We start from the raw sequence: 26,598 nt of genomic DNA, 5'->3' as shown, positions 1-26,598 counted from the left end.
ACCTGTAGTCCCAGCTACTCAGGAGGCAGAGGCGGGAGAATCGCTTGAACCCGGGAGGTAGAGGTTGTAGTGAGCCGAGATTGCACCAGTGCACTCCAGCCTGGCGACAGAGCGAGACTCCTCTCAAAAAAAAAAAAAAAAAAAAAAAAAAAGAAAGAGCGAGCGAGAAGGAAGGAAAGAAAGAAAGGCATTACCTCCAGGTATTGGTAAATTTGCTTGGTGTTTGGCTCCTATTTCTCATCAGAGAAGTAGAAAGACACACCATGAAAGTCAAGGCCTGAAAACCTCATTCCATGTAAGAATGACATCCCCATTACCAGTGTTAAGTGCTTGTTAGTGGTTAATGCGATGCTGCGAAACTTAGATGTGTTTGCGCACACATGCACGCATGCATTTGAAGAAGAGCTCAGAAGAGTTAAATCATGGCCTTTCAACCTGTGAAATGACGGTAGTTCTTCTTTTTTTCCTTTCCCTTTGGCCAAAGTAATCTTTATCTTGGAGATAATTAAGACAAAAATGCCTCTGACAAATAAAATCAGTATAGAATCCCTATTTCTTGGCAGCTTTTGTGGACACTGCTGAAGCTTTCAGAGGTCTTGAAAAACCATGGCAACAAATGCCTTTGAAGGGTAAGCAAAGGTTCCAAATGTTTTTAATCGCTGGTGTTTTTTATGCTACCACTTCAAGCATTCTTCTTCATTTTTTGTTCATCTGATCGAAATTAAATTTCCAATTTCCCTACTAAGTGGTTCTGTCCTGGTCATGCCACTGACTATTTCCATTAAAGTTACAGTAGAGTTTGTGCCCACATATGGTTGTTAAGCTCATCAACAATTCCATTAGAAAGCTTCATTTATCAGTGGCAATAATTTCCCATAAAAATTATAGATAAGTTTTAATGGGCACATTTTCAAAAGGCGTCAACTAGTCCTCAAAATTATGTGCTGACATTGTTCTTACAATGGTGGTTCGTGGCCTAATTCCACAAAACTTCTCTCTTCTCCGTAGAGAACTGCTGTGAGTAGCTTTATATCCTTTTAAAGAGAATGGCCTGTATCTCTGATACTCATTGAGAGAAATGAGTATTTTAGACGTAGGTTGCTAATGATAAGCTATATACTATATTATTTCAGAACTATATAGGTTATCTTGTAACCTGCTTGCCTGGCTATTTGGCTGAAAAATAACAACATGTAAGGAAAATCTATTTCATAAATCTGTCATTTACTTTGTAAAACTTGTTCTGGCTACTCTGTTAATTTTCCACTCGTGTGGGTTAGAGAGCAGATTTGATTTTTTTTTTTTTAAGTGAAAGATAAGCCTTACTTGAGAAAAGAATATAGTGGGGAAAGCACTTCTATTATTTTCCTCATGTTTCCATTTTCCTTTAGCGGAAATAAAAAGACATTTCAGTTTTTCAGTTGCTAAGAAATGAAGGAACAAAAGAAAAAACAGCTGAATTATTAAATTACAATTTATTTCTTTAATAAGCACTTGTTCTCTCTGTTTTCCTTCAGAAAGAGTATGTGGATTTTCAATTTTATCCAAATAAGCATCATCTTTCTCTGATTAGTGTGGCAGTTTCAAAATCATGTATTAGGAAGTACAGAGTGAATGGGTAGAGAATTTCTAAATTATCACCCAAGGGTGGGTGGCTAGATTATGTTTATAAGTAAGAACTTTTATATTAAGTGCAATGATTGAAAAGAATGGCTGCATCACTTTAGGGCATTTCATTAAGTGCTGTGCACAATATTTTTCCTTATGCATCATAAAAGATAAATTATAGTTCATAAAATAGTATAAATTCCTAATTATTTTATGCTTTTGACACCTCAGAGTTACTAATAAGGGATTTCGTTTTAAAATGATATTTATTTATTTATTTAGAGACGTAGTCTTGCTCTATTGCCCAGGTTGGAGTGCAGTGTTGTGATCTTGGCTCATTGCAATCTCTGCCTCCCAGGTTCAAGCGCTTCTCCTGCCTCAGCCTCCAGAGTAGCTGGGACCACAGGCATAGGCCACCACACCCAACTAATTTTTGTATTTTTAGTGGAGATGAGGTTTCACCGTGTTGGCCACACTAGTCTTGAACTCCTGACTTCAAAGGGTCCTCCCGCCTCGACCTACCAAAGTGCTGGGATTACAGGCATGAGCCACTGTGCCTGGCTCGTTTTAAAATAATTTAAAAGTATATTTTGCCACCACCATTAACCAGTTAAGCCATGATGGTATATTATAATCACCATGGAGATGGTTTTTCTCTTTATTTTATTTTGTTTGTTTTCTGATTGCTAGCATGCTGATTACTCTTCCTACTCTACAAGTGCCTGCAGGCCAGCCCCATTTTTGCCCTCTTCACTTCATTTTTCATTTCTCCCCCTTTCACTCTTCATAGCATATTTGTACTCTGTACATATCTAGAGACCTCCCTTTGAAGTTTGTCACATTCTTTTCCCTAGAGAGGGTTAACTTGTTGCGCTCAGAGACTTACATTTAAAATAAAATGTAGCAGATATGTATTGAATGACTATTTTATTTTAGCTCTAGGAGAACTGCCAAGATATATCATCCATAGACCCTGAAATCCAACTAAGGGTTCTGCTCATACACAAGGTGAAAGGTTGTGATAATGCACATTAAACCATAGAAGAGTTAAATTCAGCACTACAAGTGATCCCTCAAAGCAGCATAATGGGACAAAGGGGTATTTCAGAAAAAAATGGTGTGTGTTCAGAGGCAAGAGAAGACAGAATGCTCTACATTAAACACAAAGACTTTAAGGAGGAGGCGGTTTAAACAGATACCTTTCCACAGAACCATGAAGAGAGTTCTACTTAATTATAAGTGGCCTGTGATTCGTCATTAGTCATCGCATGCTCAATTCTGCATGTGTAATAACTGTGTATTTTTATGGCAAATCGCAATTACTTTTGCACCAACCTAATAGAATAGTGTGGGTTTAAAAAAACTATTTGTAATATATTCAAACATATTTGTTATCTATATCTGTTTCATCATCATTAGCAGTAAATCTGTTTTATATCCAGAGACTGAATAATATTTTGTTTCTAGGATGTGGGTAATGAAGTATTTTAACTTATTTTTGAAGTTTGACATGGGGGTGATATTAATAAAATCTAAAGATGCTCCTAAAGAGCAGCAATAGATAATGTAGCTATTATAGAGGTAAGTGTATTTGATTTTTTTATTATGATATGAAGGAAAACAACTAGTCCCAAGCTACGATTTATTTAGGTAGGCTTAGCTTATATGCCATAATTTTTATGTCTCCAACTTTCTTGATTTTCTTCCTCTGGCTTTACTTCTATGAGATATTTATGAAAGGATGTTTTTAAAAATGCCTAGAGACTTTTGCTTCTAAGAGTTGACATAAACTTTTCCACAACATGAACAATTAGTAGATGATAAACTTAGATACACTCTTGAATTTTTAAAATCGTGGCAGTAAAACTGATCTCAGAGAAGGAAGAAAATTCTTTGGCCAGCTTTCATCAATTATATACAGCATGTTTTAAAGATTTCAGTTCCTCTCTCCTTCTTTCTCCCTATATAATACTTTTTCTTAAGGTTGGTACTATTGATGCACTTGGTGTAAACACATGAGATAATAGCAAAATATGAATCTAGGTCCCAGCAATGGGCTTCTTTCACTCTGCCACCTGTTCTGACTACATTTCTCCTGACTTTCTGTAAATCCTGGGGAGGAGCTGGAAGAGCAAGGTGTGTGCTAGCACAACTTCGGGGATGAAGTACCCTTCTTTTTTTCTGATTTTGTTCCCATATCTCCTTACTGAACATGTAAGGGCATCAGTGTCAGACTTCCTGATTGAAGATATATTTGGCCCTACTATGAAGGGCTCTGGGTAACATTTATCACTTATAAAGTGCTTTTTTGGTGGCTACTTTGTTTCTGAATATAAAGCAGGATAAAAGTTTGATTCAAGAGTTTCTTGTAAATGCTTTGTGTGTGTGTGTGTGTGTGTGTGTTCATATATAGCTGCACACGTACATAAGTCTGTACGTAAGTACAGTCCACCACCCATGTTTGTGGGTTCGACACCCATGGATTCAACCGACTGCAAATTAAAAATATTTGGAAAAAATGGATGGTAGTGTCTGTACTGAACATATACAGAGTTTTTCCTTGTTATTATTCCCTAAGCAATAGAACAACTATTTACATAGAATTGACATTGTATTAGGTATTATAAGTAACCTAGACATGTTTTAAACTATATGGGAGGATGTGCATAGGTTATATGCGAGTATTATGCCATTTTATATAAGTGACATCTATGGATTTTGGTATCTGGGGAGTCTCAGAACACATCCCCCACAGATCCTGAGGGGCCATTGTATATATATTCATAAACACACACACACACACACACACACACACCAATGTGTATGTACTTTTTTTCTTTTTTTTAATTTGAGACCAAGTCTCGCTCTGTCGCCCAGGCTGGAGTGCAGTGGCGCAACCTTGGCTCACCAGCATGTCCGCCTCTGGGTTCAAGTGATTCTCCTGCTTCAGCCTCCAAAGTAGCTGGGATTACAGGCTCCTGCCACCATGCCTGGCTAATTTTTGTAGTTTTAGTAGAGGCAGGGTTTCACCGTGTTGGCCAGGCTAGTCTCGAACTCCTGACCTCAAGTGATCTGCCCACCTGGGTCTCCCAAACTGCTGGGATTACAGATGTAAGCCACCACACCCAGTTGCAATGTGTATAGACTTTTGAAATATGTACTACAAAATATTAGCAGTGACTATCTCTGAATGATAGGATTATGGATAAATTTTGTTCTTTTTGTGTATCTGTATTTTTATTTTTCCATAGTAAACATCTTTTACTTATGTAATAAAAACTTTATTTTAAAAATCCATGCCGAAATTGATTAATTATATACTAACATTTGTTTTACTCTTCCCTCAGTACAGAAAGATTATTCTATATTTACCAAATCTTCACACTTTATTTGCAAATTATTTTTACTGTCTGTTTATAAGAGATCAAATTTGCACTGAAGTTCAGCTTTCATTCATTACCCATGAGCCCAAGTGAAATTGTGTCAGGTGGACGTTAGGTAGCTGAGGCCAGTACAATATTATACCTCTAGGTTGTTGAGAAATCATAGCAGAGGAAAGCCTGTGTTGATAATAGAGCACCACCAGGAATCTAGGTCTTTACAGCTGCTGGCCTGACCAGCAAGGGTAAAATATTTCAGTCATACAGCCAGTGATTATTAACCCTAGCTATATATTCTGGAGAGGAAGAGCTAGCCTTCTTGGGTTGTGATCAGTCATTGATTGCAGTTGCACATATATTGGTCATGAGGTCTACACACATGTGAAGAGCATGCTACACACATAGACTAGATACACTGACTCATGAGCCTGGAAACAGTGCCTGACCCTCACTTTCATTGTTTCAGTGTGTCCTGACCCACTATCCTGCCTCTGGATCCTTTCCTGTTTTTTTTTTGTGAATTAAAATAGTACTTTCCATTGCTTCATTTTTTTTTCCCCCTAAGGAGTTTAGCTTTGTTTAATTAGAAACAAGACCACAATCGTTACTGGTCTGGTGCAATCTTGTTTAGGACTCCTCTTTTGCTTAAAACTATAACTGGATTAGGGATCATTGTGATTTAGAGTGTGCAGTATGAAGTTATTTAAATACTTAATAGTATATTTGAAATGAAAACTGTAGAAATTAAAGACTGAATCATATGCTAAGGAATAACAGAGGAGACCGATTTGCTTCTGTAAGATTTGGTAGAGGCTGTTCCCTTCTTTATAAGTGGCGTTGTTTCAGTTACCAGTTAAGTGGGGTGAACTGTTATACAAAGGCTATGGGTAAGGTTACAGTAGTATTCTTCTAGGAAAAACTACAGGAGTAGTCACTGTGCAGCTATCTGCTTTGTACCTGCCACTATGGCAGTAGATATGGAAGGGTCAGAAAAACAGGGCTTCGTGTTCTTTAACTTTTCTTTTTTCCTTTCTTTCACCTATTTTTTTCAACTTTCATGTCTTATATGCATGACAGCATGCCTGTTCTTTACCTTCAATGTATTTTTGAATTTTTAATCCAGAACATATTTTGTCACAATTTTTAAAATGTAGCCGATAAAAATGATTATTACATGAGAACTTGCTTTACAAATTATAGATCAAATTTTTATACAAATTATTATATCACAATACAAAAATAGTTATGATTTGTCTGTTTAGTCTTAGAAAAATTATTTTATGTATTAGTTAGGGCTTTTAGTTTTGAGTGAGCAACATCCAATTCAAACTAGCTTTGGCTAGTAGAGGTGGGGGTAAAAGAAAAGGAATGGATTTCAGTGAAAGGTTTACTTGGGTGTGTTGGCTAACTGTAAACATGGTGGGGTGCAACCAGACCTCAGTGATCACAGACTCAGGGACTCAGACCCTGTGAGGACCTTAGCCTTACCGCCACTCTTCTCCACGTGTCAGCTTCGCGTTCTCTGTCTGCAAATATGCATTTTCCCTAAGGTGGGGAACAGAGTTGGCAACAGCTGCCAGGGTTTACTTCCTGTGGCATTCTTCCAGTTAGCAAATATTAGGGAAGGACTCTGCTTGGCCCAGCTTTGGGACACACCTCTGGACCAATGAGCTGTTCTCAGGAGGCAGTAACATGTACAGAGGTGATCCCTGGGGCTCGCCCTGTGAAATCATTGTGAGCCAATCACTACCTCCCTCCCCAACATTGGTGTCTACTATGTTTCATGTCTCTGAACTTCCGTTTCCTCAATTGTGAATGGCACCCTGGTTCCTACCTTGCTGGATTGATGTAGTGATTAGAGTTCATGCTTAACCTACAGTAGGTGCTCTGTAAAGAGTCATTGGCATCATTACCTCCTGTTGGCTCTATCCCATTCCCTGTAGATATCTTTCTGCTCTGAGACTAAGCAGAGAGAATAATTTAACATTTAATTATTGTGCTTCTAAATCCATTTTTACCTCTTCGTTTTTACTTTTTATTTTTTAAATTATTTTAAAAATAAAATTGTATATATTTAAGGCATACAAGATGTTTTGATACACATATACGTAGTGAAATGATTACTGCAATCAAGCTAATTAACCTATCAATCTCCTCACATACTTATCATTTTTGGGGGCATGGAGTAAGAGCACCTGAAATCTCTCTTAGCAAATTTCCAGTGTATAATACAGTATTGTTAAACATAGTCATCATGTTGTACTTAGATTTCTAGACTTGTTCACACAGGTTTGTACCCTTTGACCAATATCTCTCCATTTTCTCCACTATTCCATTCCTGAAATTGTGTGATATAGACATATAATGTGTGTTATATATATATAGTGTGATATATACACATATAAATTGTGTGATATATATGTGTGTATATATACACACACATATGCACATGTACATATGTATATGCATGCATACATACACAAGGGGGTATTATTCAGCTTTGAAAAAGGAGATCCTGCCATTTGCAACAACACGGATGAACCTGGATGACATTATATTAAGTGAAACAAACTGGACACAAAATAAACATGTCCCTTACTTCTTAGACATAAATTTCTTTCTCATAGCCAGCACCTGATAATAGGGCCAAGTGTTTTGCATGATTTGCAATTGACTGTATAAATGTAGCATAGCTGGTTATATGCTGTGTTACCAGTTCTGCTATAAAATCAAAAGAAGAGATCAGAACATTTAAAAACTTCCCTGTGGATTTCTATCTCTTACCTAAGCTTTGTTCTTTTTTTGTTTTTAAACCTTATGAACACCAAGCTTTAGAGGTCCTGTATCCTTGGGCTCAAATATACAGTTTCTGAGCTATAGGGAGATTTAGAAAATTCCTGGAATGAATTTTCTATATTATCTTTGATTACCACATTGCCCGTTTTTGTGTTTTTAACTGGCCTTCCCTGACTTCAAATATACTTTAAAAAATAACAAAGGTGGTGTTTAATTTACACAGTATGGAATTAAAGGTAAACAACTTTAAGTTAAATTTGGTTGGATGTATCAATTATTAAAATATCCTTTCCCTTATGGCTGCGTAAGTCTGCATCGTCCGTTCAGCCTGCCATGTCTCTTTCCATGAAAACAGTCCCAAGGACTGGAACCCTGCTTCCAAACAAGCTGAGCATTTTGTAGTAAATTTTAAAAAGCTAAATTTCATAATAACCTTTATAATTGCTACTTCAAAATGGAGTTTGGAATGGCACCAAATTATTAATCAGTAGAAGGAGAATAGATTGCAAAAAGGTAATTATATCAAATTGAACACTTCTTGAAATATATTCTGTTAAATAAAATAGAGTTCCTCCTCCCTGTTCTCATTTGTAAGCAATGAGGACAATTCAGGTAACATGAATCGTGAATCAGAGTACTTTTCTGTTCTGCAGATTGGCTTAATCGTTTTGGGCTCACTTCAAACTGTAGATGAGCATTGTCCTTTAACTTCCTGAGCAGCAGAGGCAACCACGTTCACGGTAAAGCCCAGAAGTGACTTGTTCATCTGGGTTAGAGTCTCAGGAAGAGGCCTGTTATGACTTTCCCACATTCCTGGACAGTTTAGACTGTAATTCTTGGTTGTTTAAAAAGGTGTTTGAATGTATTTTGTTCAGAGGCTTGAGTAAATGACTGTTATTCTTACATTTTTTTTTTTTTTGCCTACTTTTTCCAGCATTAGAATAATTTTCAACCCTGACAATTAGCCTTATGCTGACTGGAGTGAATTTTTTGCATAAGACCAAGTGTTTTGCATGATTTACAATGGACTGCATAAATACAGCCTAACAAGTTATACGATGTGAAGAAAATTACTTAAGGGTAAAAATGGATTGTTTACTGAGAAAATGATGTTATTATAAACTGGTTTGAGGGTATTGTGGTTTAGATGCTGTCCTTACGAATTTGAGCTCTGTTGGTTTGGAGATTTAGTATCTAATAATAATGGTTAATGTCTAACGAATACTCGCCCTGCTCCGGGCTCTATGTTATGTGTCCTGGATGCATCATCTTATTTAATCCTCCATAAAATTTGAGGAAGTCAGCATTGTAATTAATCTCACTTTTCAGACAAGGAAACCAAGTTATGTAAGAAACAAAACCAGTGTTGAATCTGACTAGTCGGACTGCAAAGCCTGACTCTTAACCATTGTGTTCTGTTGCCTTCCCCAAGGGAAAGGAGTGCTTCCAGAAAGGCCATTAGAAGTGAGGAGTGTCACCTCATCATAGTTGGCTCCTTGTCCCACCAAGTTAACAGGCATCAGATGGGGGCCACAGAGTTGGCTGGGGTTAGTTCTGATTGCCAAGGGGAAACGGGGCTGTTACTGTGCAATGGATAGATGCTAGGATGCTCCTGTATGTCTCCTTATATCCTACCAGGTGTAGGATGAAGGTTAAGGATGACTCCATCCTCTATTTGGAGAGGAGACCAAGGCCCTGTAGGAATAAAGGTTTGGGTGAGCTAAAAGCCAAGGGCCATCAGCCCAGTTTGGGGAGGAGAGTCATAAATACATTTGTGACTGATCGGACCAGAAACAGAGACTGCAGTGTTCATCTGCAGTTTAGGTACCTGCTGCTTGTTCTTTGCTTGGGTATATAAAGACTGAAAACACAGCTCACACTTAGCCTTTTTCCTATTCTGTGTGAAAGAACCGTGGTAGCTTTTTCTTGCTTAACAAAGTTCTAGTGGTGAAGTTCATTGCTTAGTCTGTGAATTGTAGGGGAATAACCACAGGATGGGATGGTAGCAGAACGAGGAAATATAGAAGGTTGTAGATGCCGGGCTGGTGTTGGCTTGAAATTTTTTAAGCATACAGTTCTTCTTTATGGATTATTAACAAAAACAGCAAATGCATACACAAGGTTAAATGTTAAGCAGTACAACATTGTACATGATGAAAGTTTAAAGTCTTTCTCTGGTCTCATTCAAAAGTCTACAGTCCCTTTCTCAATAGGTAAACACTATTAACAATTTCTTCTGAAAATTACGTATGTACACACACACACACACCCCACACATAGATATTTTGTTAACATACATTGCCTTATGCTCTACACATTATTCTGTGCCTAGCTTTTCTCATCAAATGATATGTATTGGAGATCTTCACATATAAGTACATATTGGTCTCATTCATTTTTAATGGCTGTATATTAGTCCATGGTATGGAGTAATAATACCTTTTATTGGTGCAAAGTTTTGTAGTTGACAGAGGGTTTGCATATGTCATTTCATTGGGTTGTATAGCAGTCATCAATGGACATATCAGGAATCCCAGAAGGGTAACCTGGGTGTCACCCAGGATCGCATAGAGCTTGGGAATCCAACAACTAACATTCCCTAAACAGGCCCATATTCCTGCAACTTAGTGCAACCGCCACACAACATTTAGGTAAACTCTTTGAAAGCAGTAAAAAGATCACCAATCTGGAACATCAAGAAGCCAGACAACAAGGAGACATAGACCTCAGGACAGTGAGAAAAGAGAATAATTGAAGTTTAGAACTGAATAGTCACTAACGAACAACAGATACATCTCTTTCGTTTCACCGATGAGGACCTGGGTGTGCCCTGCAGGCCTTAAGTAGCATGTTTAGGACACACAGCTGGATCGTTTTCTTTCCTGAGGCTAGCTCTGGAGAGGGGAAGAAACGGAGATGCTAGATTTACTGGGCTCTCTTTTCTCATCAGCTAGAGTGGGATGTGGATGGAATGCAGCCAAACACCAAGGGTGAGAAGCCAAACACCCTTGAGAAATGAGAACTCTGCTTTCTGATGTGGGACGCATCCCATCTGAGATAACTCTCCTGCCAGCGCAGTATGACCACTGCGACTCAAGCTGTCTGGGTGCCCAGGTGGTATAGACCTTAAAACCACTCTTGTTTTTGTTTACTGAACATCTAATATTCACACAGTTCTTTGTCTGAGTGCAAGGCCAAAACAGCAAATAACGAAGAAGCTGTGCCCAACCAGAAGAACTATAAAATGCACCAGATTTTCTATTTTAGTTTGGGTTAAATTTACCATGCAAGTATATATAGAGCATTTCTTCTTATGCGTAGATTGTATTTGTTCATCAAACAAACCTGTAAAGGTTTTATTCATTCATTTATCTTGGTTTGTTAGGAGAAATTGTTATGTAAGCTAAGAAAGTAGACTAGTAGTTATTTCTTTTTGTTTTTCTTATTATACTTTAAGTTCTGGGATACATGTGCAGAACGTGCAGGTTTGTTACATAGGTATACACGTGCCATGGTGGTTTGCTGCACCCATCAACCTGTCATCGAAATTAGGTATTTCTCCTAACGCTATCCCTCCCCAGACCCCCACCCCCTGACAGGCCCAGTGTGTGATGTTCCCCTCCCTGTGTCCATATGCTCTCATTGTTCAACTCCTACTTATGAGTGAGAACATGTGGTGTTTGATTTTCTGTTCCTGTGTTAGTTTGCTGACAATGATGGTTTCCAGCTTCATCCACGTCCCTATAAAGAACATGATTGCATCCTTTTTTATGGCTGCATAGTATTCCATGGTGTATATGAGCCACATTTTCTTTATCCAGTCTATCATTGATGGGCATTTGGGTTGGTTCCAAGTCTTTGCTATTGTGAGTAGTGCTGCAATAAACGTACGTGTGCATGTGTCTTTAGAGTAGAATGATTTATAATCCTTTGAGTATATACCCAGTAATGGGATTGCTGGGTCAAATACTACAAGGCTACAGTAACCAAAAAGCATGGTACTGGTACCAAAACAGATATATAGACCATTGGAACAGAACAGAGGCCTCAGAAATAACGCCACACATCTATAACACTCTGATATTTGACAAACATGACAAAACAAGCAATGGGAAAGGATTCCCTATTTAATAAAGGGTGTTGGAAAAACTGACTAGCCATATGCAGAAAACTGAAACTGGACCCCTTCTTTACACCTTGTAACAAAATTAACTCAAGATGGATTAAAGACTTAAATGTAAGACCTAAAACCATAAAACCCTAGAAGAAAACCTAGGCAATACAATTCAAAACATAGGCATGGGCAAAGACTTCATGACTAAAACACCAAAAGCAGAGACAACAAAAGCTATAATTGACAAATGGGATCGAATTAAACTAAAGAACTTCTGCACAGCAAAAGAAACTGTCATCAGAGTGAACAGGCAACCTACAGAATGGGAGAAAATTTTTGCAATCTATCCATCTAACAAAGGGCTAATATCCAGAATGTAGAAGGAACTTAAACAAATTTACATGAAAAAAAAGAAAAAAAAACAAAGAACCCCATCAAAAAGTGGGTGAAGGATATGAACAGACAGTTCTCAAAAGAAGACATTTATGCTGCCAACAACATAAATATGCTGCCAACAAACATATGAAAAAAAACTCATCATCACTGGTCAAGAGAAATGCAAATAAAAACCACAATGACATACTATCTCACACCAGTTAGAATGGCGATCATTAAAAAGTCAGGAAACAACAGATGCTGGAGAGGATGTGGAGAAATAGGAGCGCTTTTACACTGTTGGTGGGAGTGTAAATTAGTTCAACAATTGTGGAAGACAGTGTGGTGGTTCCTCAAGGACCTATGACTAGTAGTTATTTCTAGGTCTGACAGGCTATCTTTTAGTTTGTTTTCTTATTTCTGAAGTGGACTTAAACCAATTTTAAAAACAGGGATGATTGAACTTGTGTGTTAATCATGTGCTAGAGGAACCCTTTGACATTGATTCAGAAGCATCCAAATGTTCGTTCATTACTCCTTTTTTATTTTTGCATTTTTTAAAATTTATTTTTCAACTTTTATTTTAAAAATCAGGGGTACATATGCAGGTATGTTACAAAGGTATATTGAGTGATGCTGAGGTTTGGAATGTGGATGAATCTGTCACTCAGGTAATGAGCATAGTACCTAATAGATAGTTTTTTTGTTTTTTTGTTTTTTGTTTTTTTGAGTTGGAGTCTCGCTCTGTCACCCAGGCTGGAATGCAGTGGTGTGATCTCGGCTCAATGCAACCTCCGCCTCCCGGATTCCAGCGATTCTCCTGCCTCAGCCTCCCAAGTAGCTGGGACTACAGGCGCATAACACCATTCCCCGCTAATTTTTGTAGTTTTAGTAGAGACGGAGTTTCACCATATTGGCCCAGCTGGTCTCGAACTCCTGACCTCAGGTGGTCTGCTCACCTCGCTCTCCCAAATTGGTGGGATTACAGGTGTGAGCCACCGTGCCTGGCCCCCAATAGATAGTTTTGCAGTCTTTGCCCCTTCCTCTTTCCCGCCTCTAATCCTCACCAGTGTCTATTGTTTCCGTCTTTATGTCCATGTGTACCAAATGTTTAGCTCCCACTTATAAGTGAGAACACATGGTATTTGGTTTTCTGTTTCTATGCTAGTTTGCTTAGATAGACCTCCAGCTGCATCCTCGTTGCTGCAAATGACATGATTGCATTCTTTTTTTTATGGCTGTGTAGTATTCCATGGTGTAGATGTACTATATATTCTTTTTTTTTTTTTTCTTGAGATGGAATCTTGCTCTGTCGCCCAGGCTGGAGTGCAGTGGCACGATCTCAGCTCACTACAGGCTCCGCCTCCCAGGTTCATGCCATTCTCCTGCCTCAGCCTCGAGTAGCTGGGACTACAGGCACCTGCCACCATACCTGGCTAATTTTTTGTACTTTTAGTGGAGACGGGGTTTCACCGTGTTAGCCAGGATGGTCTCGAGCTCCTGACCTCGTGATCCACCCGCCTTGGCCTCCCAAAGTGCTGGGATTACAGGCGTGAGCCACCGTGCCAGGCCCATATATTCTTTATCTAGGATAACTGATGGGCAATCGGGTTGATTCCATGACTTTGTTATTTTGAGTAGTGCTCTGATGACCATATGGGTGAAGGTGTCTTTTTAATAGAACAATTTATTTTCGTTACTCTTATCAGGATACCTGGGAGGAACTTCTCCTAGGAAGCTAATTTGGGGGGGGCTCCTGAAGATGAGTGAAACCCCTTATTAAGCACTTACAGGGTCAAAAGTGTACAAGGGAACGTTCAGGTGTGACAGCTTGAGAGACATGCATATTCCACCCCTCACCAGAGCTGAGTGAACTCTCTTTTCTATTTTCTCCCAAAGCACCAAAATGGCCCGGAAATTGGAAGATGGAAAATGGACTTATTTACGAGTCTGGGAAGCCAGGGCAGTAAGCACAATCCTGTTCAGGGTTTCTGATTTTTACCCTCTTGCTCTGATTGTGAGACCATTTTCCTCTTCCTTGCTTCTTCAGCTTAGGACAAGAACAGTTTTGAAATTGTTTCTACTACTTTGGACACCAGAGTTTAGATTTCAAATAAGTGCAAGTGGGAGGAAAGCTTGGATAATTCTCTGGAAATAATTGAATAGAATGAATGAGAGGGGTCTGCAGGTGAGCTGAATGCTGCATGGCATTGAAGTAATCACACCAATCGTCACAATTCTCTCCTCTTTGATGGTTATCTATTGTCCCAGAGGGAACAATTTCAGAAAGTCCTTTTCTGGGCTGTAGAATAGCACTTGCTGATTTGTTGAGCCCTGAGAAGCATTACTGAAAGCGGTTCACTGTCCCTGAGGTATTACAATGAGATGGTGGTCACTGATTTCATTATGTTTTCCTTTATTGCAGCTGTTGGTTTGATCCTTTGCCAGGTGCTTAAAACAATTGTGGTTTTGCAGATGGTAAGTTAGAGGCTGGACAAAAAAAGGGATCATGTCACTGCCCTGGCCAAAATTTCAACAGACTGGGGTCTAGTGAGGGCAAATAGATAGAGGCTTTCCTCTTCACTTTGTATTATTTAGAAAAAGAAACTTTCCAGGACAATTTTCTTCCTAGAATTTTCTTTTTAAAAATATTTTTTTCTTTGAAAATTTACTTAGATGCAAATAATATGTTTTTGTTCCTCTTAAATAATGAAAGTAAGATGTCTCTTGAAGGTGGTGGTTGTCACTGACAAGATTAACTGGAATTAACTAGCTGTAAAAATATAATTTGGGATGCATTATTAAGGCATGCCATTTTTATTTGCATGCCATTGTGTACAGATGTGGTTGTGAAATAGTTCAAATCATGGCACATTGAATGTCCTCACTGGATTTTTAGGAATGTGTTCACTGAGACAGCCAAATCCTATTTCATTTTCTTTGGCTCATTGCATCGGCTGTAAATTGGAGATATTCGCTTTAATATGTGAGTCAAAATTTATTTCCAAACATAATACTGCAGTTGTTCTGTCACAGAATATAAATTTCTTATTTATTTCCTTAATACTTTGCTTTCTATTTTTTCTTTTTTTCTTTATTTTATTCTGGAGTATTGGAAAGGCTTTCCAGAAAGATTTGCGTATGTCATAATTTATGGATGAATACTTTTTATGTGGTTACTCTTCCATATTTTGGGAGATATAGCTGTGGAAGTGTTAGGAATCATGGGTTCTGGAAATAGTTTTATTACTGCTTCTGAAATGCCCTCCCAATGATACCATATAGTAATTCCATCAGGGAATAATAGTTTTATTATAGTTTAAAATATAACAATATTTAGGTGTTCTTGTTCAGTCATCATCAAGTTCTTTTTATTTCACCAACCCTACCATGGTACTCCTGAAAGATGTGAATGAGGCAGATCTGGATTTAATGATGGCTTTGCCACCTGCTAGCCAAGAGAACTTGAACAAGTGAGTCAACCTCTTTGAGTCTCAGTTTCTGCTTCTGTGACGTGGGAACTAGGGTAATCTAACCCATTGCTTGTGATGATTAGATGAGGCAAAATGCTGAGTTCACCTAGCCCAGCGCCCGGTTCATGGGAAGCACATGGGGTCTGCTGCTACCCAGTCCTTGGCCCAGTGCATGTTGCACAGAAGGGAATCTGAACAGGCCAACTTTATTCCTATTCTTGACCCGCCCCATGTAGATGCTTCCCACACCCTCCTCCTCCTCCTCCTTCTTTCTCCTTCTTCTTCTTCCTCTCCTCCTTCTTCTTTTTCCTCCTCCTCCTCCTCTTCTTCCTCTTCTTCCTCCTCCTCCTCCTCCCCTTCCCCTTCCCGTTCCCCTTCCCCTTCTCCTTCTCCTTCTCCTTCTCCATCTCCTTCTTCTTCTTCTTTCTTCTTCTTCCAGATCTCACTCTGTCCCCCAGGCTGAAGTGCTGTGGCACAACCACAGCCCAGGGCAACCTCAGCCTCCGAGGCTCAAGTGATCCTCCCACCTCAGCCTCCCGAGTCACTGGGATGACAGGCTCACACTACCACACCTGGCTAATTAAAAAACTTTTGTAGAGCTGGGGTCTTACTATGTTGCCCTGTCTGCTCTCAAACTGCTGGACTCAAGTGATCCCCTCGCTTCAACCTCCCAAAGTGCTGGGATAATAGGCCTCCACACCCAGCCTTCAACTCCATTTTTAAAAATTGTGGTAAACTATACAATTCATCCATGTAACCAGAAACCACTTGTACCCCAAAAGTTATTGAAATTTAAAAATATATATATTGAAAATAAAAATAAAATTGTGATAAGATACACATAATATGAAATTTACTACATTAATCATTTCTAAGTGTATGGTTCAGTGGCATTAAATACATTCACATTTTTATGCAACCAGAACTTTTCATCCTCCCAAACTGAAGCTCTGTACTTATTTTTTATTTTATTTTATTTTTTGAGACAGAGTTTCGCTCCTGTCTCCGAGCCTGGAGTGCAGTGGTGCGATCTCGGCTCACTGCAACCTCATCTTTCTGTGTTCAAGAGATTCTCCTGCCTCAGCCTCCCAAGTAGCTGAGATTACAGGTGCTCGCCACCACACCCAGCCAAGTTTTTGTATTTTTAGTAGAGATGGGGTTTTGCTGTGTTTGACAGGCTGATCTCTAACTCCTGACCTCAGGTGATCCACCTGCCTACACCTCCCAAAGTGCTGAGATTACAGACATGAGCCACCGTGCCCAGCCAGCTCTGTGCTCATTACACAATGACTCCGAGTTCCCCTTCCCCACATCTCCTGGTTACCCTTCTTCTACTTTCTGTCTCTGTGAATTTAACTATTCTAGGTACGTCATATAAGTGCGCCTATGCGATATTTGTCCTTTTGTGTCTGGCTTATTTCACTTAGCATAATGTCTTCGTGATTCATTCATGTTGTAGCATGTGTCAGAGTTTCCTTCCTTTTTAGGGCTGAATAATCGTCCACTGTATGGATAGACCACACTTTGTTTATCCATTTGTCTGTCGATGGACATTTGGATGATTTCCACCTTGTGGGTATACTGGGTAATGTTGCTGTGAACATGGGTGTAAAAATATCTATTTGAGTTTCTGTTTTCAATTATTTTGGATCTACACCCCAAAGCGGAATTGTTGGAGGTGGTATTGCTTCCACTTATTGGAAGTGGAACGTGGTCTCCCACTTCATTTTGACACAACTTCCAAGCTTCAGAACTGTATTTGCAATAGTCTGCTGGGCGGTTGCTTTGAGTTTATAATGGAAATCTCGTATCAATAGGTTTTAAATTGTTCCATACAACTTATTGCCACCTCTGTCCCAGTTCAGATTTTTTTTTTTTTGATTAATGGTATGAACAATTTTCAAAACATCCTGGCACAAACTATTAGGATATTTGACTTTCTCCTCCTCCTCCCTTTAGCCATAACTATTTGGCAAAGCTGTTGAAAACTTCTTCACGTCTTCTCTCTGCCTCATCTACTTTACTACTCAAAGATGATTAGTAGGTGTTTTGGTATGATTTTTTTTCCTTGGCATAACTGTGAATACTTTTACTCCTTCATGTTTTATGACAATCATACATTCCCACTTCCATGTAAAAACATTTTGAATTCTTCTTTTTATAACAAATTCCTTGCCAGTCTTCCTTTCCTTTTTGCTAGTGAGTTCCAAGGATATCATTGTTTGAACCTGTTTTCTAATTCTATGTTGCGATTCCCATAACCCCTCTTTGCTTTGGTTACAGTAGATAATGTGGGTGGCCCTACCAAGACAAAGTATCACTCAAGAGTCAAGGGTTGGGGTAGATACAGATACTAGGTACTGCAGGAAGTCAATATCTTTCTCAGAGTGTAAGGCAGGGCAAGACTTCTGTTTCTCTGTATCATCGTGGCTGGGGAGTTGGACTGTGCGTTTCATCCTTGTCATATTAAGTCGGAGCGTATTGCCCAAATAATTTAATGTTAGTGTGGTCTTAGTAAGTATTTGTCTTGTAGATATGTTAAACAGAAGACAGTAACATTAGGTTGGCTGTGTTAACTCCTCACTTTTTCTTTCTTATACATGAGCTTCCTAGGAAGCAGAACGCTTGGTGGTCACACAGTTGCAGAGATTCCTTGCATGATTGCAATCTGGAAAGCAGATACTATTCTTGAGTGAAGAGCTTGCCCTTTGGAGAAGCTGGGTTTTCCATATATGAAGGTAGTTAGGATGCATAAGAGTTCAGCTTCTGGAATGAAAGGCGACCTTGGTTCAAAACCCATTTGCCACCTGCTTGCTGTCTGGCTTAGATCAGGCTTTTAAACTTTGATTATAATTTTGCATCTGTATAATAGGATTAATATAATTCCTTCCTCATAAAGTTGCTAGGGGGTTAAATGAAACAATCAATGTATAACACACTTCCTGGCATGTGATGTTCAGTACCTAGAAGACTCGGTTTCCTTGGTAGAGAGAATGGCCAGACAAACCTATGGAATTACCCCCGGATAGGAAGTGAGCACAAGTGTGAAATGAACAAGCCAGAGCAGGAACAGCTCTTAGAAGTGCCTACTCAGGCCTGGGCAGTTGCTGGTTTATATAACAGTGCTTTGAAAATTCATGTGTAGATTCTTACTATTTTCCCAAATGTTACAGCTCAAAACTATATTCTCTGTGCCTCAACACTGAAAGGATAATATAGTCTTTCACTGATAAAACTAAAATATCATAGGTTTTCCTTTGGCCAAATATGTATAGAAACTTGTGATTTCACATCAGATTTAAAGCTGTATTTAACACTCTATGAAAATATATTGATGCTTAGAAGTAGAAAGGAATTCAGATTTTGACTTATTTGTCAGCTTAAACTATTTATAGTTCCTGAATGCTTCAAAATGTGATAAATCATTGTTAATTTTATGTAAATATTCGATGAGTGCCTTTAATAAGGAGACTGTAAAGGTAGCCAAGCTTTACATATGTTAGCTAAATTTATGGGGCAATCGGGTATAAAAAATAGGACTTTGAAAATAAAATATTATTTTGTTGGACTCCTCCAATGAGGCTTGTTGACAGGATTAGCTAAAATTGGCTCTTATTTGATGTGTGAGTGCTTAAACATTGGAGAGTTCATTTTTCTTTTAGAATTCATTTTCCTTTCTGAGCCTTAAAATATGAACAGTTAGCTAAATGCTCTTATATGTTGATAAGAAATGCTGTTTATTCCTTAATGAGACAACACCTTTTCCCAGTTTATATAACTTGACTTTTAATCTAACCTTATGAAAGTCTCATTGACTTTAATTTTTTTTTCAGAGTACTGTATATCTCTTTAGGAAATGCACTTATTTAAAAAATTATAAAGCAAGAATAGATGTGATATATTTTGAAGTTTTCTAGTCACAAATTAAATCCCTAGATGTGTTGTAAGTTTGTGGAGCGCTTTGAAATGCGTCAATTCAAGATGGAAATAGTGGGAAAGGACCATTCAAGTATAATTTCTGACTCCATAAAGTTAGGAAGTTATGATAAAGGAGAAATAACTACACCACATACTTGTGGCATAGAATTGCCTTATTGGGACAAATGGATCTTCAAATTTGCAGGCTATGATGGAAGCAAGTATTTTTAGTATCTTATTCAACTGTTAAGCAAGGAGAGGAGTACTCTGAACTTCAGCTTCTCATAAAATGAGTCAGTTACAGGACAGTTTATGTAGTTTATATGTAAGAAACCCTTTGATCAAGATATGCTTTTTCTTCAGTCTTGTTAATAATTCATTTATAAGGATTTTTATTTCTAGGAAAATAATCCCATAGACCTATTTTATTTAAAGCTAAAGTGTTTCCTGGTGATGATGGTGAATGGGGAGATGATTCAAGGAAACTGCTAATCTTGTAGAGTTTAGTAAAATCTTGGAATAGAAATTTTAAAAAGTTAAAACACACTATGAAAACAAATCATTATTAGTAAAATGAACCGTATTAAAATGTCTACATAACCAACATATTATAGTGGGGGAAATAGCATTTTAATTCAGAAAAACATTTCTATATAGAACAAGCTTTGGAAAAATTAGAATATATTGATTTTTCTTTGGGGCAATCATGAAATACACTCATATTAGGAAAGCAGCAAGGCCTCAAAATGGAAAGAGTAGGATAATTCATGGGCAATGCATGGCTTCATGGATCCCTTCCTGACCCTCTTCATCTATGAATATCTGTTTTAGGTTCATGTCTGCCGCCCCCTCCTCCCCGCCCAGTGCTGAAGAGCAGACTGCCCCTGCTTAGAACCAAGCCTTGTTCTTGTGGATTTGAGTTTTGGGGTCCTGAGGCAGAATGGCCTTCATATCGTTCAGGGTCCTCACCTTCCCACTCATTACTTCCTTTATAGAACCCCAATCGTTCCTCTCAAGAGGCCCATGCTCCACAGATGAAGTTGGCGGTAAGGGGAGCTTTAGCATCTCAGTTTTGTTCAGATATTCGATACTTATTGAGCTCCACTATGTGTGTGAGAATGCACTGGGCTCAGGATCAGTAGCAATAAATGAGACAGATATGGTCCATCCCTTGCCATGCCTAGACTGACCTGGGCATTGAGACAAGCAGTTAAAACCCAACATAGTAAGTCCTATGATAAGACACAAACTAAGCATGGCTAGAAGGGCAGATAAGATTGCACAGAGGAATTGATATCTTGACTGGCACACTTAGAAGATGAGTAGGAGTCAGCTGGGCTAAGAGGAGGAAAAGTGTGTTTCCACGAGGAAGAAGAGCATGTGCAAAGTCCTGGGGGTGAGAAGCATGGCATGTGTCAACAGAAAGACATGGCTGGAACTTGGATGGGAGTTAGAGTGGGGGAGAGAAGGCAAGGAAAAATATTAAGAGCTTTGCAAACTGTGTGAAGGCATTGCATTTAGATGTCATTTTTAGAGCTTGGAGGAGCCTCAGGATATTGAGGCAGGATAGTGGCCGGATGGCATATGATTTTAGGAAAATCACTGGGGCCACACTGTGGGGAAGGATTGGTGGGGGAAGGCTGGAGACAGAGGGTCCCACAGTGGGCTGTGGTAACCATCTGGGCTGGAGAAGGTAGGGACTATGGTGGTGCCGGAGGCAAAATTGGTTTTGCTTTGAAAAATCATCAGAAAATATTTGTTTTGATCTGTGTGCCTGTGGTGGGAGGTGGGGAGGGAGGGTCAAGTGAGGAAGAAGGTCGAATCTAGAATAATGCCCATGTTTCAGGCTTCACGTGCAGACATTTCTTGGTTCAGCTGGGAAGTGAATAGGAACAGACTGGCAAGGAAAGAAGAGAGTCGTCGGTTCTGTCTGGGGCACATCCATCTTGATGAGTGTGAGAGAGTCAAGTCTTGATGGACGGGGGCAGGTGGACATTCAGAAGCTCAGGAAAGAGATTTGGTCTGAAGTGACCGCCAGAAAATACTGAGGGAATAGTGGTGAAAAAAGAGAGACCTGCAATATTATATTGGCTTTCTCTCAGGCAACTGCTTGGCCTGTCTTCATATTCCTTTTGAATCTCTGCATATGTATGGGCCGTTATTTATTTTCATAACTAACAAATGTAGACTTTCTGTGTAATGACAACAAAGCTAAACCAGCTGCTACCAAAGGAGGGAAAATAAGAAGAGAAGGAAAAAGAAAAAGAAAAAGAAAAAGGGAAGCTTGGGGAAAAGCTGAATGTGGGTCCTTCTGTTGCTGCAGGGGCTGGGGTGGGCCTGGTGATTCCTACTGAGAGGCATTTTCTCTCCTTGCTTCCTGTCTTTCTGGTTCCATCTCATTCACCACCTGTCACCTCCACTTCCTACCAGTCAAACCTTAGATTCCTCCAGAGGCTTTTTATTTTTATCTTTTGGCGGGCAAGAAAATAGTGCTGATTATTTTTCCAAACCTTCACCTGAACATCACATCATGGTTTTCGCCCTTTGGGCTTGGTTCATCTGGGCCTGCACAGAAGGACTTTGGGGCTAATCTGGTCACGTACATCAAGTCCTGTCTTTTCAGTTAAAAAAAAAACACACTGCTATGTTTCACTAAGACAATTGGTGTGAGTTGTTTTTTAGAAAATCAACTCTACTTCAGCAAGATTTTCTCATGCATTATCTTGAGAAGACCAGATAATAAAATTTAAAAAGAATGTCTTCTTAATGCAACTTAAATCAATTGCTTTAATAACACATATTGACCAGGTTACACTTGTTAAAGAAAAGAAAAAAACCTACTTTGTTGTTTTTCTTCTTCTGACATGAGCTGAAGACTTAGAAATAGTTGTTAATGGTGTTTGTTTAAGAAGAATTTGTTTTAATTGCATATATCAAATACGTATTTATTAAATTTTTCTTTTTGCCAGTTTATCAATTCTAGCTTTAACACAAAAGGTTTGCAGTATGAACATGATTCTGTTGTACGTCTATTTCCATTTTTGTTAAGAGATGAATTCAATTGTAAAAATCTAGTATATTTTATGCATTAAACATGTTAGTTCAGGAATTTCACTTGGTTCTACAAAGAAACGTATCTACAGTGGATGGCCAATCCAAACATGAGACTCAGTCAACTGGCCCCTGACCCAATTCAATTCTCCTATCTTCTTCTGGCTTACAAAGTAACTGGCTCTGGGGAGACAGTGAGTCAAAGTAATATTTGGTTTGAATGGTTATTGACTATTTCCCTCTGAAACTTAATGTATACTAATTTGTTTTTTATTTTATTCTTTTTTTTTTTTCGCTCTGTTGTCTATGCTGGAGTGTAGTGGTGCGATCACAGCTCACTGCAGCCTTGACCTCCTGGGCTCAAGCAATTCTCCTGTCTCAGCCTCCCGAGTAGCTAGGACTACAGGCATGTGCCATCATGCCAGGCTAATATTAAATTTTTTTTTTTTTTTTTTGTAGAGACAAGATATTGTTATGTTGCCCAGGCTGGCCTAAAACTCTTGGTCTCAAGCTGTCCTCCCACCTCAGCTTCCTGAAGTACTGAAATTATAGGCATGAGCTGCCACACCTGGCCATATACTCATTTTTTAAAAAAACTGAAATATATCAGCATATACTGCATAAATACCACAGGAGACTAAACACTGGAAGTTTCTTTAGGGTATCAGAAGAATACTCTTTTTGCTTGCTGTTAGCATCTGCACAGATAAGTTTTGTTTCTGGTTCTATTACTTCTACTTGACCCTATTAATAAGGACAATTCTAAAAATAATAACTATGTCTGGATATCTGAGTCAGTGTGTGGTCTTTTACTGAAGTTACAGTTGATAACTCTGCTGACTAGCTTGCTGGTTTCTGTTATGCAATAGAAGAGTGCAAATGTTAATTTGATCTGAAGCCCATTTATATAGTGACTTTTATAATGTATATTGAAAGAAGGAAAGCCAAGTTTTATGAGAGCAGCATTTCTGGTGAAGTCCTCACTCCACCCTCTTCTAATTCGGCCTGACCCTTAAGTTGAATAAAGAACAAAGAGCTCTGTAGTTAAAACATTTCACTGCATGTTGCATCTTGCCCTTAGTAAATGGAAAAAATAGAGACTTAAGCAGAGAATCTGAATTAGAGTGTGAAATATATATTCAAATTTGGGGTGGGAGAATGAGAAACATGTTTTACAATAGTAGACGTAACTTCCTTAGTCTAAATTCAGGAAATTTCCCCAAGATATGTAAGAATTTAGACTTATGCAAATAGACTTTATAAAAACATGCCAATATTTATTAGTTTGTGAATTTTAATATTCTGCTCCTTATAAACCAGATTTCTTTTGAGGGATAAAGGGATGGAGGTGACTTCTAAATCTTAGAGCAGAAACTTCCTGTGGGCAGCTGGACATATATACCAGGAGCTCAGAGAAGAGGGTTGGGTTGGAAGCGCACATTCTGAGTGATCTGCATTTGGTGATGATGGAAGCCATGGACATGCACTAGATTCTCTTGTGGGAGAACATGGAGTAGTAAGAGAAGAAGAAGACCTAAGACTGAGCCCTGAGCAGCTCTGGCTTAATGGTGGATGGAGGAAATTGAATCTGTAGTCAAGACCTGGAGGCTGCAGCCTGAGAGGCAGAAGCAACTGGGGTGTTTGGGATTATGGAAGCCTAGGGAAAAAGCCTCTTTCAAGGGGGAAGGGGAGGTATCAACACTGTAGGCTGCTTCAGATAGGTTATGTAGGATGTGAACTGAAAAATATCTGTAAAATTTGGCAACAGGATTCATTGATAATCTTAGGGAAGTTGCTTTTTTGGGGCAACTGAGGTGGAAAACAGATTGGTGTGGGTTGAGCCCTGCAAGAGAGGCGAAGAAAAGGAGATTTCATGTGCAGACGTTTCTGAGTTCAGTTAGGAACAAGGGACAAGATAGAAGATGGAAGTTAGAGAGCATGTGGGGCAAGGGTGACTGTTTCACAGGACAGTCTTGCATGTGATCAAAGCCAATGAGTAAGGAGCATTTGAGGGAGAGAGAGTCAATCAACAAGAGAGAAAACAAAGAAGGTTAATCATAAAATAACAGTAACAACAACGAACATCTTTTGAGTGTTTTCCCTATCCAGAGAATGATGGTAAACTCCTCACCTGCATTCTCACATTCAATTCTTAGAATCTTTGGATGTGGTGGGTTCCATGATTGTCTCTAGGTTAGTGAGGAGGAAAGAGAGACTTAGAAACGCAAGGTAGCTTGCTCAGAGTTCTCTAGGCAGTCAGTGATGGACTAACTTACAAACTGAAGGACTGAACTTTGTCACCATGCAGCCTACCAAGCCGGCTTGAATTTAGGTATTCTGTGCTACATGTGAGTACTTAATTAAATTATATTTTAAGAAGGGCTACTTTGAAACTCGCTCTCTGAAAATTCTATTTCTAACATCTCTACCCTGACAATGATTTTGACAAGCAGCCTTGATAAAACCAAACTAAACCAAACCAAAACCAAAAAACCTTATCTGCTGAGAAAATATAACCATATAAAATATGGTGCTACAAAATATAGACTGTGCGAACTAAAGGTGACTTGCCCAAAGGACTCCTGAAGCAATTGGCTGCTGTAGAAATTAAGTCCATGAGAGGTTTTGTTTGCACTTCAAGAAGGAAAGAAAAAGGCAGGCAGGCTGAGGAGCCACATAGTAAGGCTGAGGAAGTGATGGGGAAACAGCCTCCCAAAGGTTTCCCTGTGGATTCTGACTGGCTAAGTTTCCTGAAAAAATATTAATTCTGTCCTCTTGCTTTTAACAGGACATAACGACTATATGTGTCCAGCCACCAACCAGTGCACCATTGATAAGAACAGGAGGAAGAGCTGCCAGGCCTGCCGGCTCCGCAAATGCTACGAAGTGGGAATGATGAAAGGTGGTAGGTACATTTCTCCCAGGGGTCCTTGGGGATGGCCCTGGCCACTGCCCAGTGCTGGCTTTTCCCATTCGAATACGACCATGGGAATTTTGTGTTTTTTTTTCTTTTAATTTTTTTTTTTTTCTGTTCTTATTTTTCTTTGCAACAGAAGTATTTTCATAACCCATTTGATTTTAAAAAGGTGGAAGTGTCTGGAACTGGAAATTCTAACATGGCATTTTGTGGTTTGGATTTTCAATATAAATAATTGTATTTTAAATCAAAGGTGTGTGGGAGGCGGTGATGGAAGGAAATGAAGAGTGCTTAGTGAATTATTCTAGAAATATTTTTCAGTTACTGTTTATATTGCAAATGCTAGAAAATGATATCTGAAGATAAACTTTCCCCAAATTGAGACTTGTAAATGTGAAAGCTAACTAGCTAATTTATAGCCTTCTAGTCTCTTATCATCCCTTAAGGAATGTGAATTTCAATCAAAAGGCAGTTTTCTCCTTTAGAACCTGAGTCAACCAGCCATTTTCTTAACCTCAGTGTCTAGCATGGTGCTGGCATAGTTGATTACTGAGCACTACACTAATGAGTACCAAAGCACACAGGGTTTGTGACTATGGGCTTGTGTCTTTGTGGCTCTGTGTGTGTGTGTGTGTGTGTGGTTTTCTGTCTTCTCGTGTATCCCATCCTCTAGTTTTCTCATACAGGAATCTGGAAACTGAATCCCAGTTCTGGGAATATTAGGAGCCCCATAAATGTGGTTGCCTGATCGACCTCATTGTATTCTTGGGAGTCTCATCTTGAGGAATATTGCTTCTAGTCTTCGATAGCCTTCAGTGTAGTGGAGGAGAACACGTAGAAAATGTGTACTTAAAATAAAGTCACAAGGCTGAGTTGGGCAGATCACCTGAGGTCAGGAGTTCGAGACCAGCCTGGTCAACATGGTGAAACCCTGTTTCTACTGAAAATACAAAAATTAGCTGGTAT

The 26,598-nt window shown here is 39.0% G+C and overlaps 1 protein-coding gene across 6 annotated transcripts in view; it reads left to right on the top strand.

The window, feature by feature from the left end:
- The window catches only part of ESR1 (estrogen receptor 1), a 415,435-nt gene that overhangs the window by 158,443 nt on the left and 230,394 nt on the right, over positions 1-26,598 (top strand). For 5 of the 6 annotated variants that reach the window (XM_011943764.1, XM_011943763.1, XM_011943761.1 and 2 more), the window contains one exon: positions 25,504-25,620. In XM_011943764.1, the coding sequence (XP_011799154.1) occupies positions 25,504-25,620 (117 nt within the window). The remainder of the gene's footprint in view (positions 1-25,503; positions 25,621-26,598) is intronic. The other variant, XM_011943767.1, reaches the window with a different exon arrangement.

Source organism: Colobus angolensis, unplaced genomic scaffold (genome assembly GCF_000951035.1).
Source record: "Colobus angolensis palliatus isolate OR3802 unplaced genomic scaffold, Cang.pa_1.0 Scaffold221, whole genome shotgun sequence".
Taxonomy (NCBI): domain Eukaryota; kingdom Metazoa; phylum Chordata; class Mammalia; order Primates; family Cercopithecidae; genus Colobus; species Colobus angolensis.
This window is presented reverse-complemented; position numbering and strand designations above follow the sequence as displayed.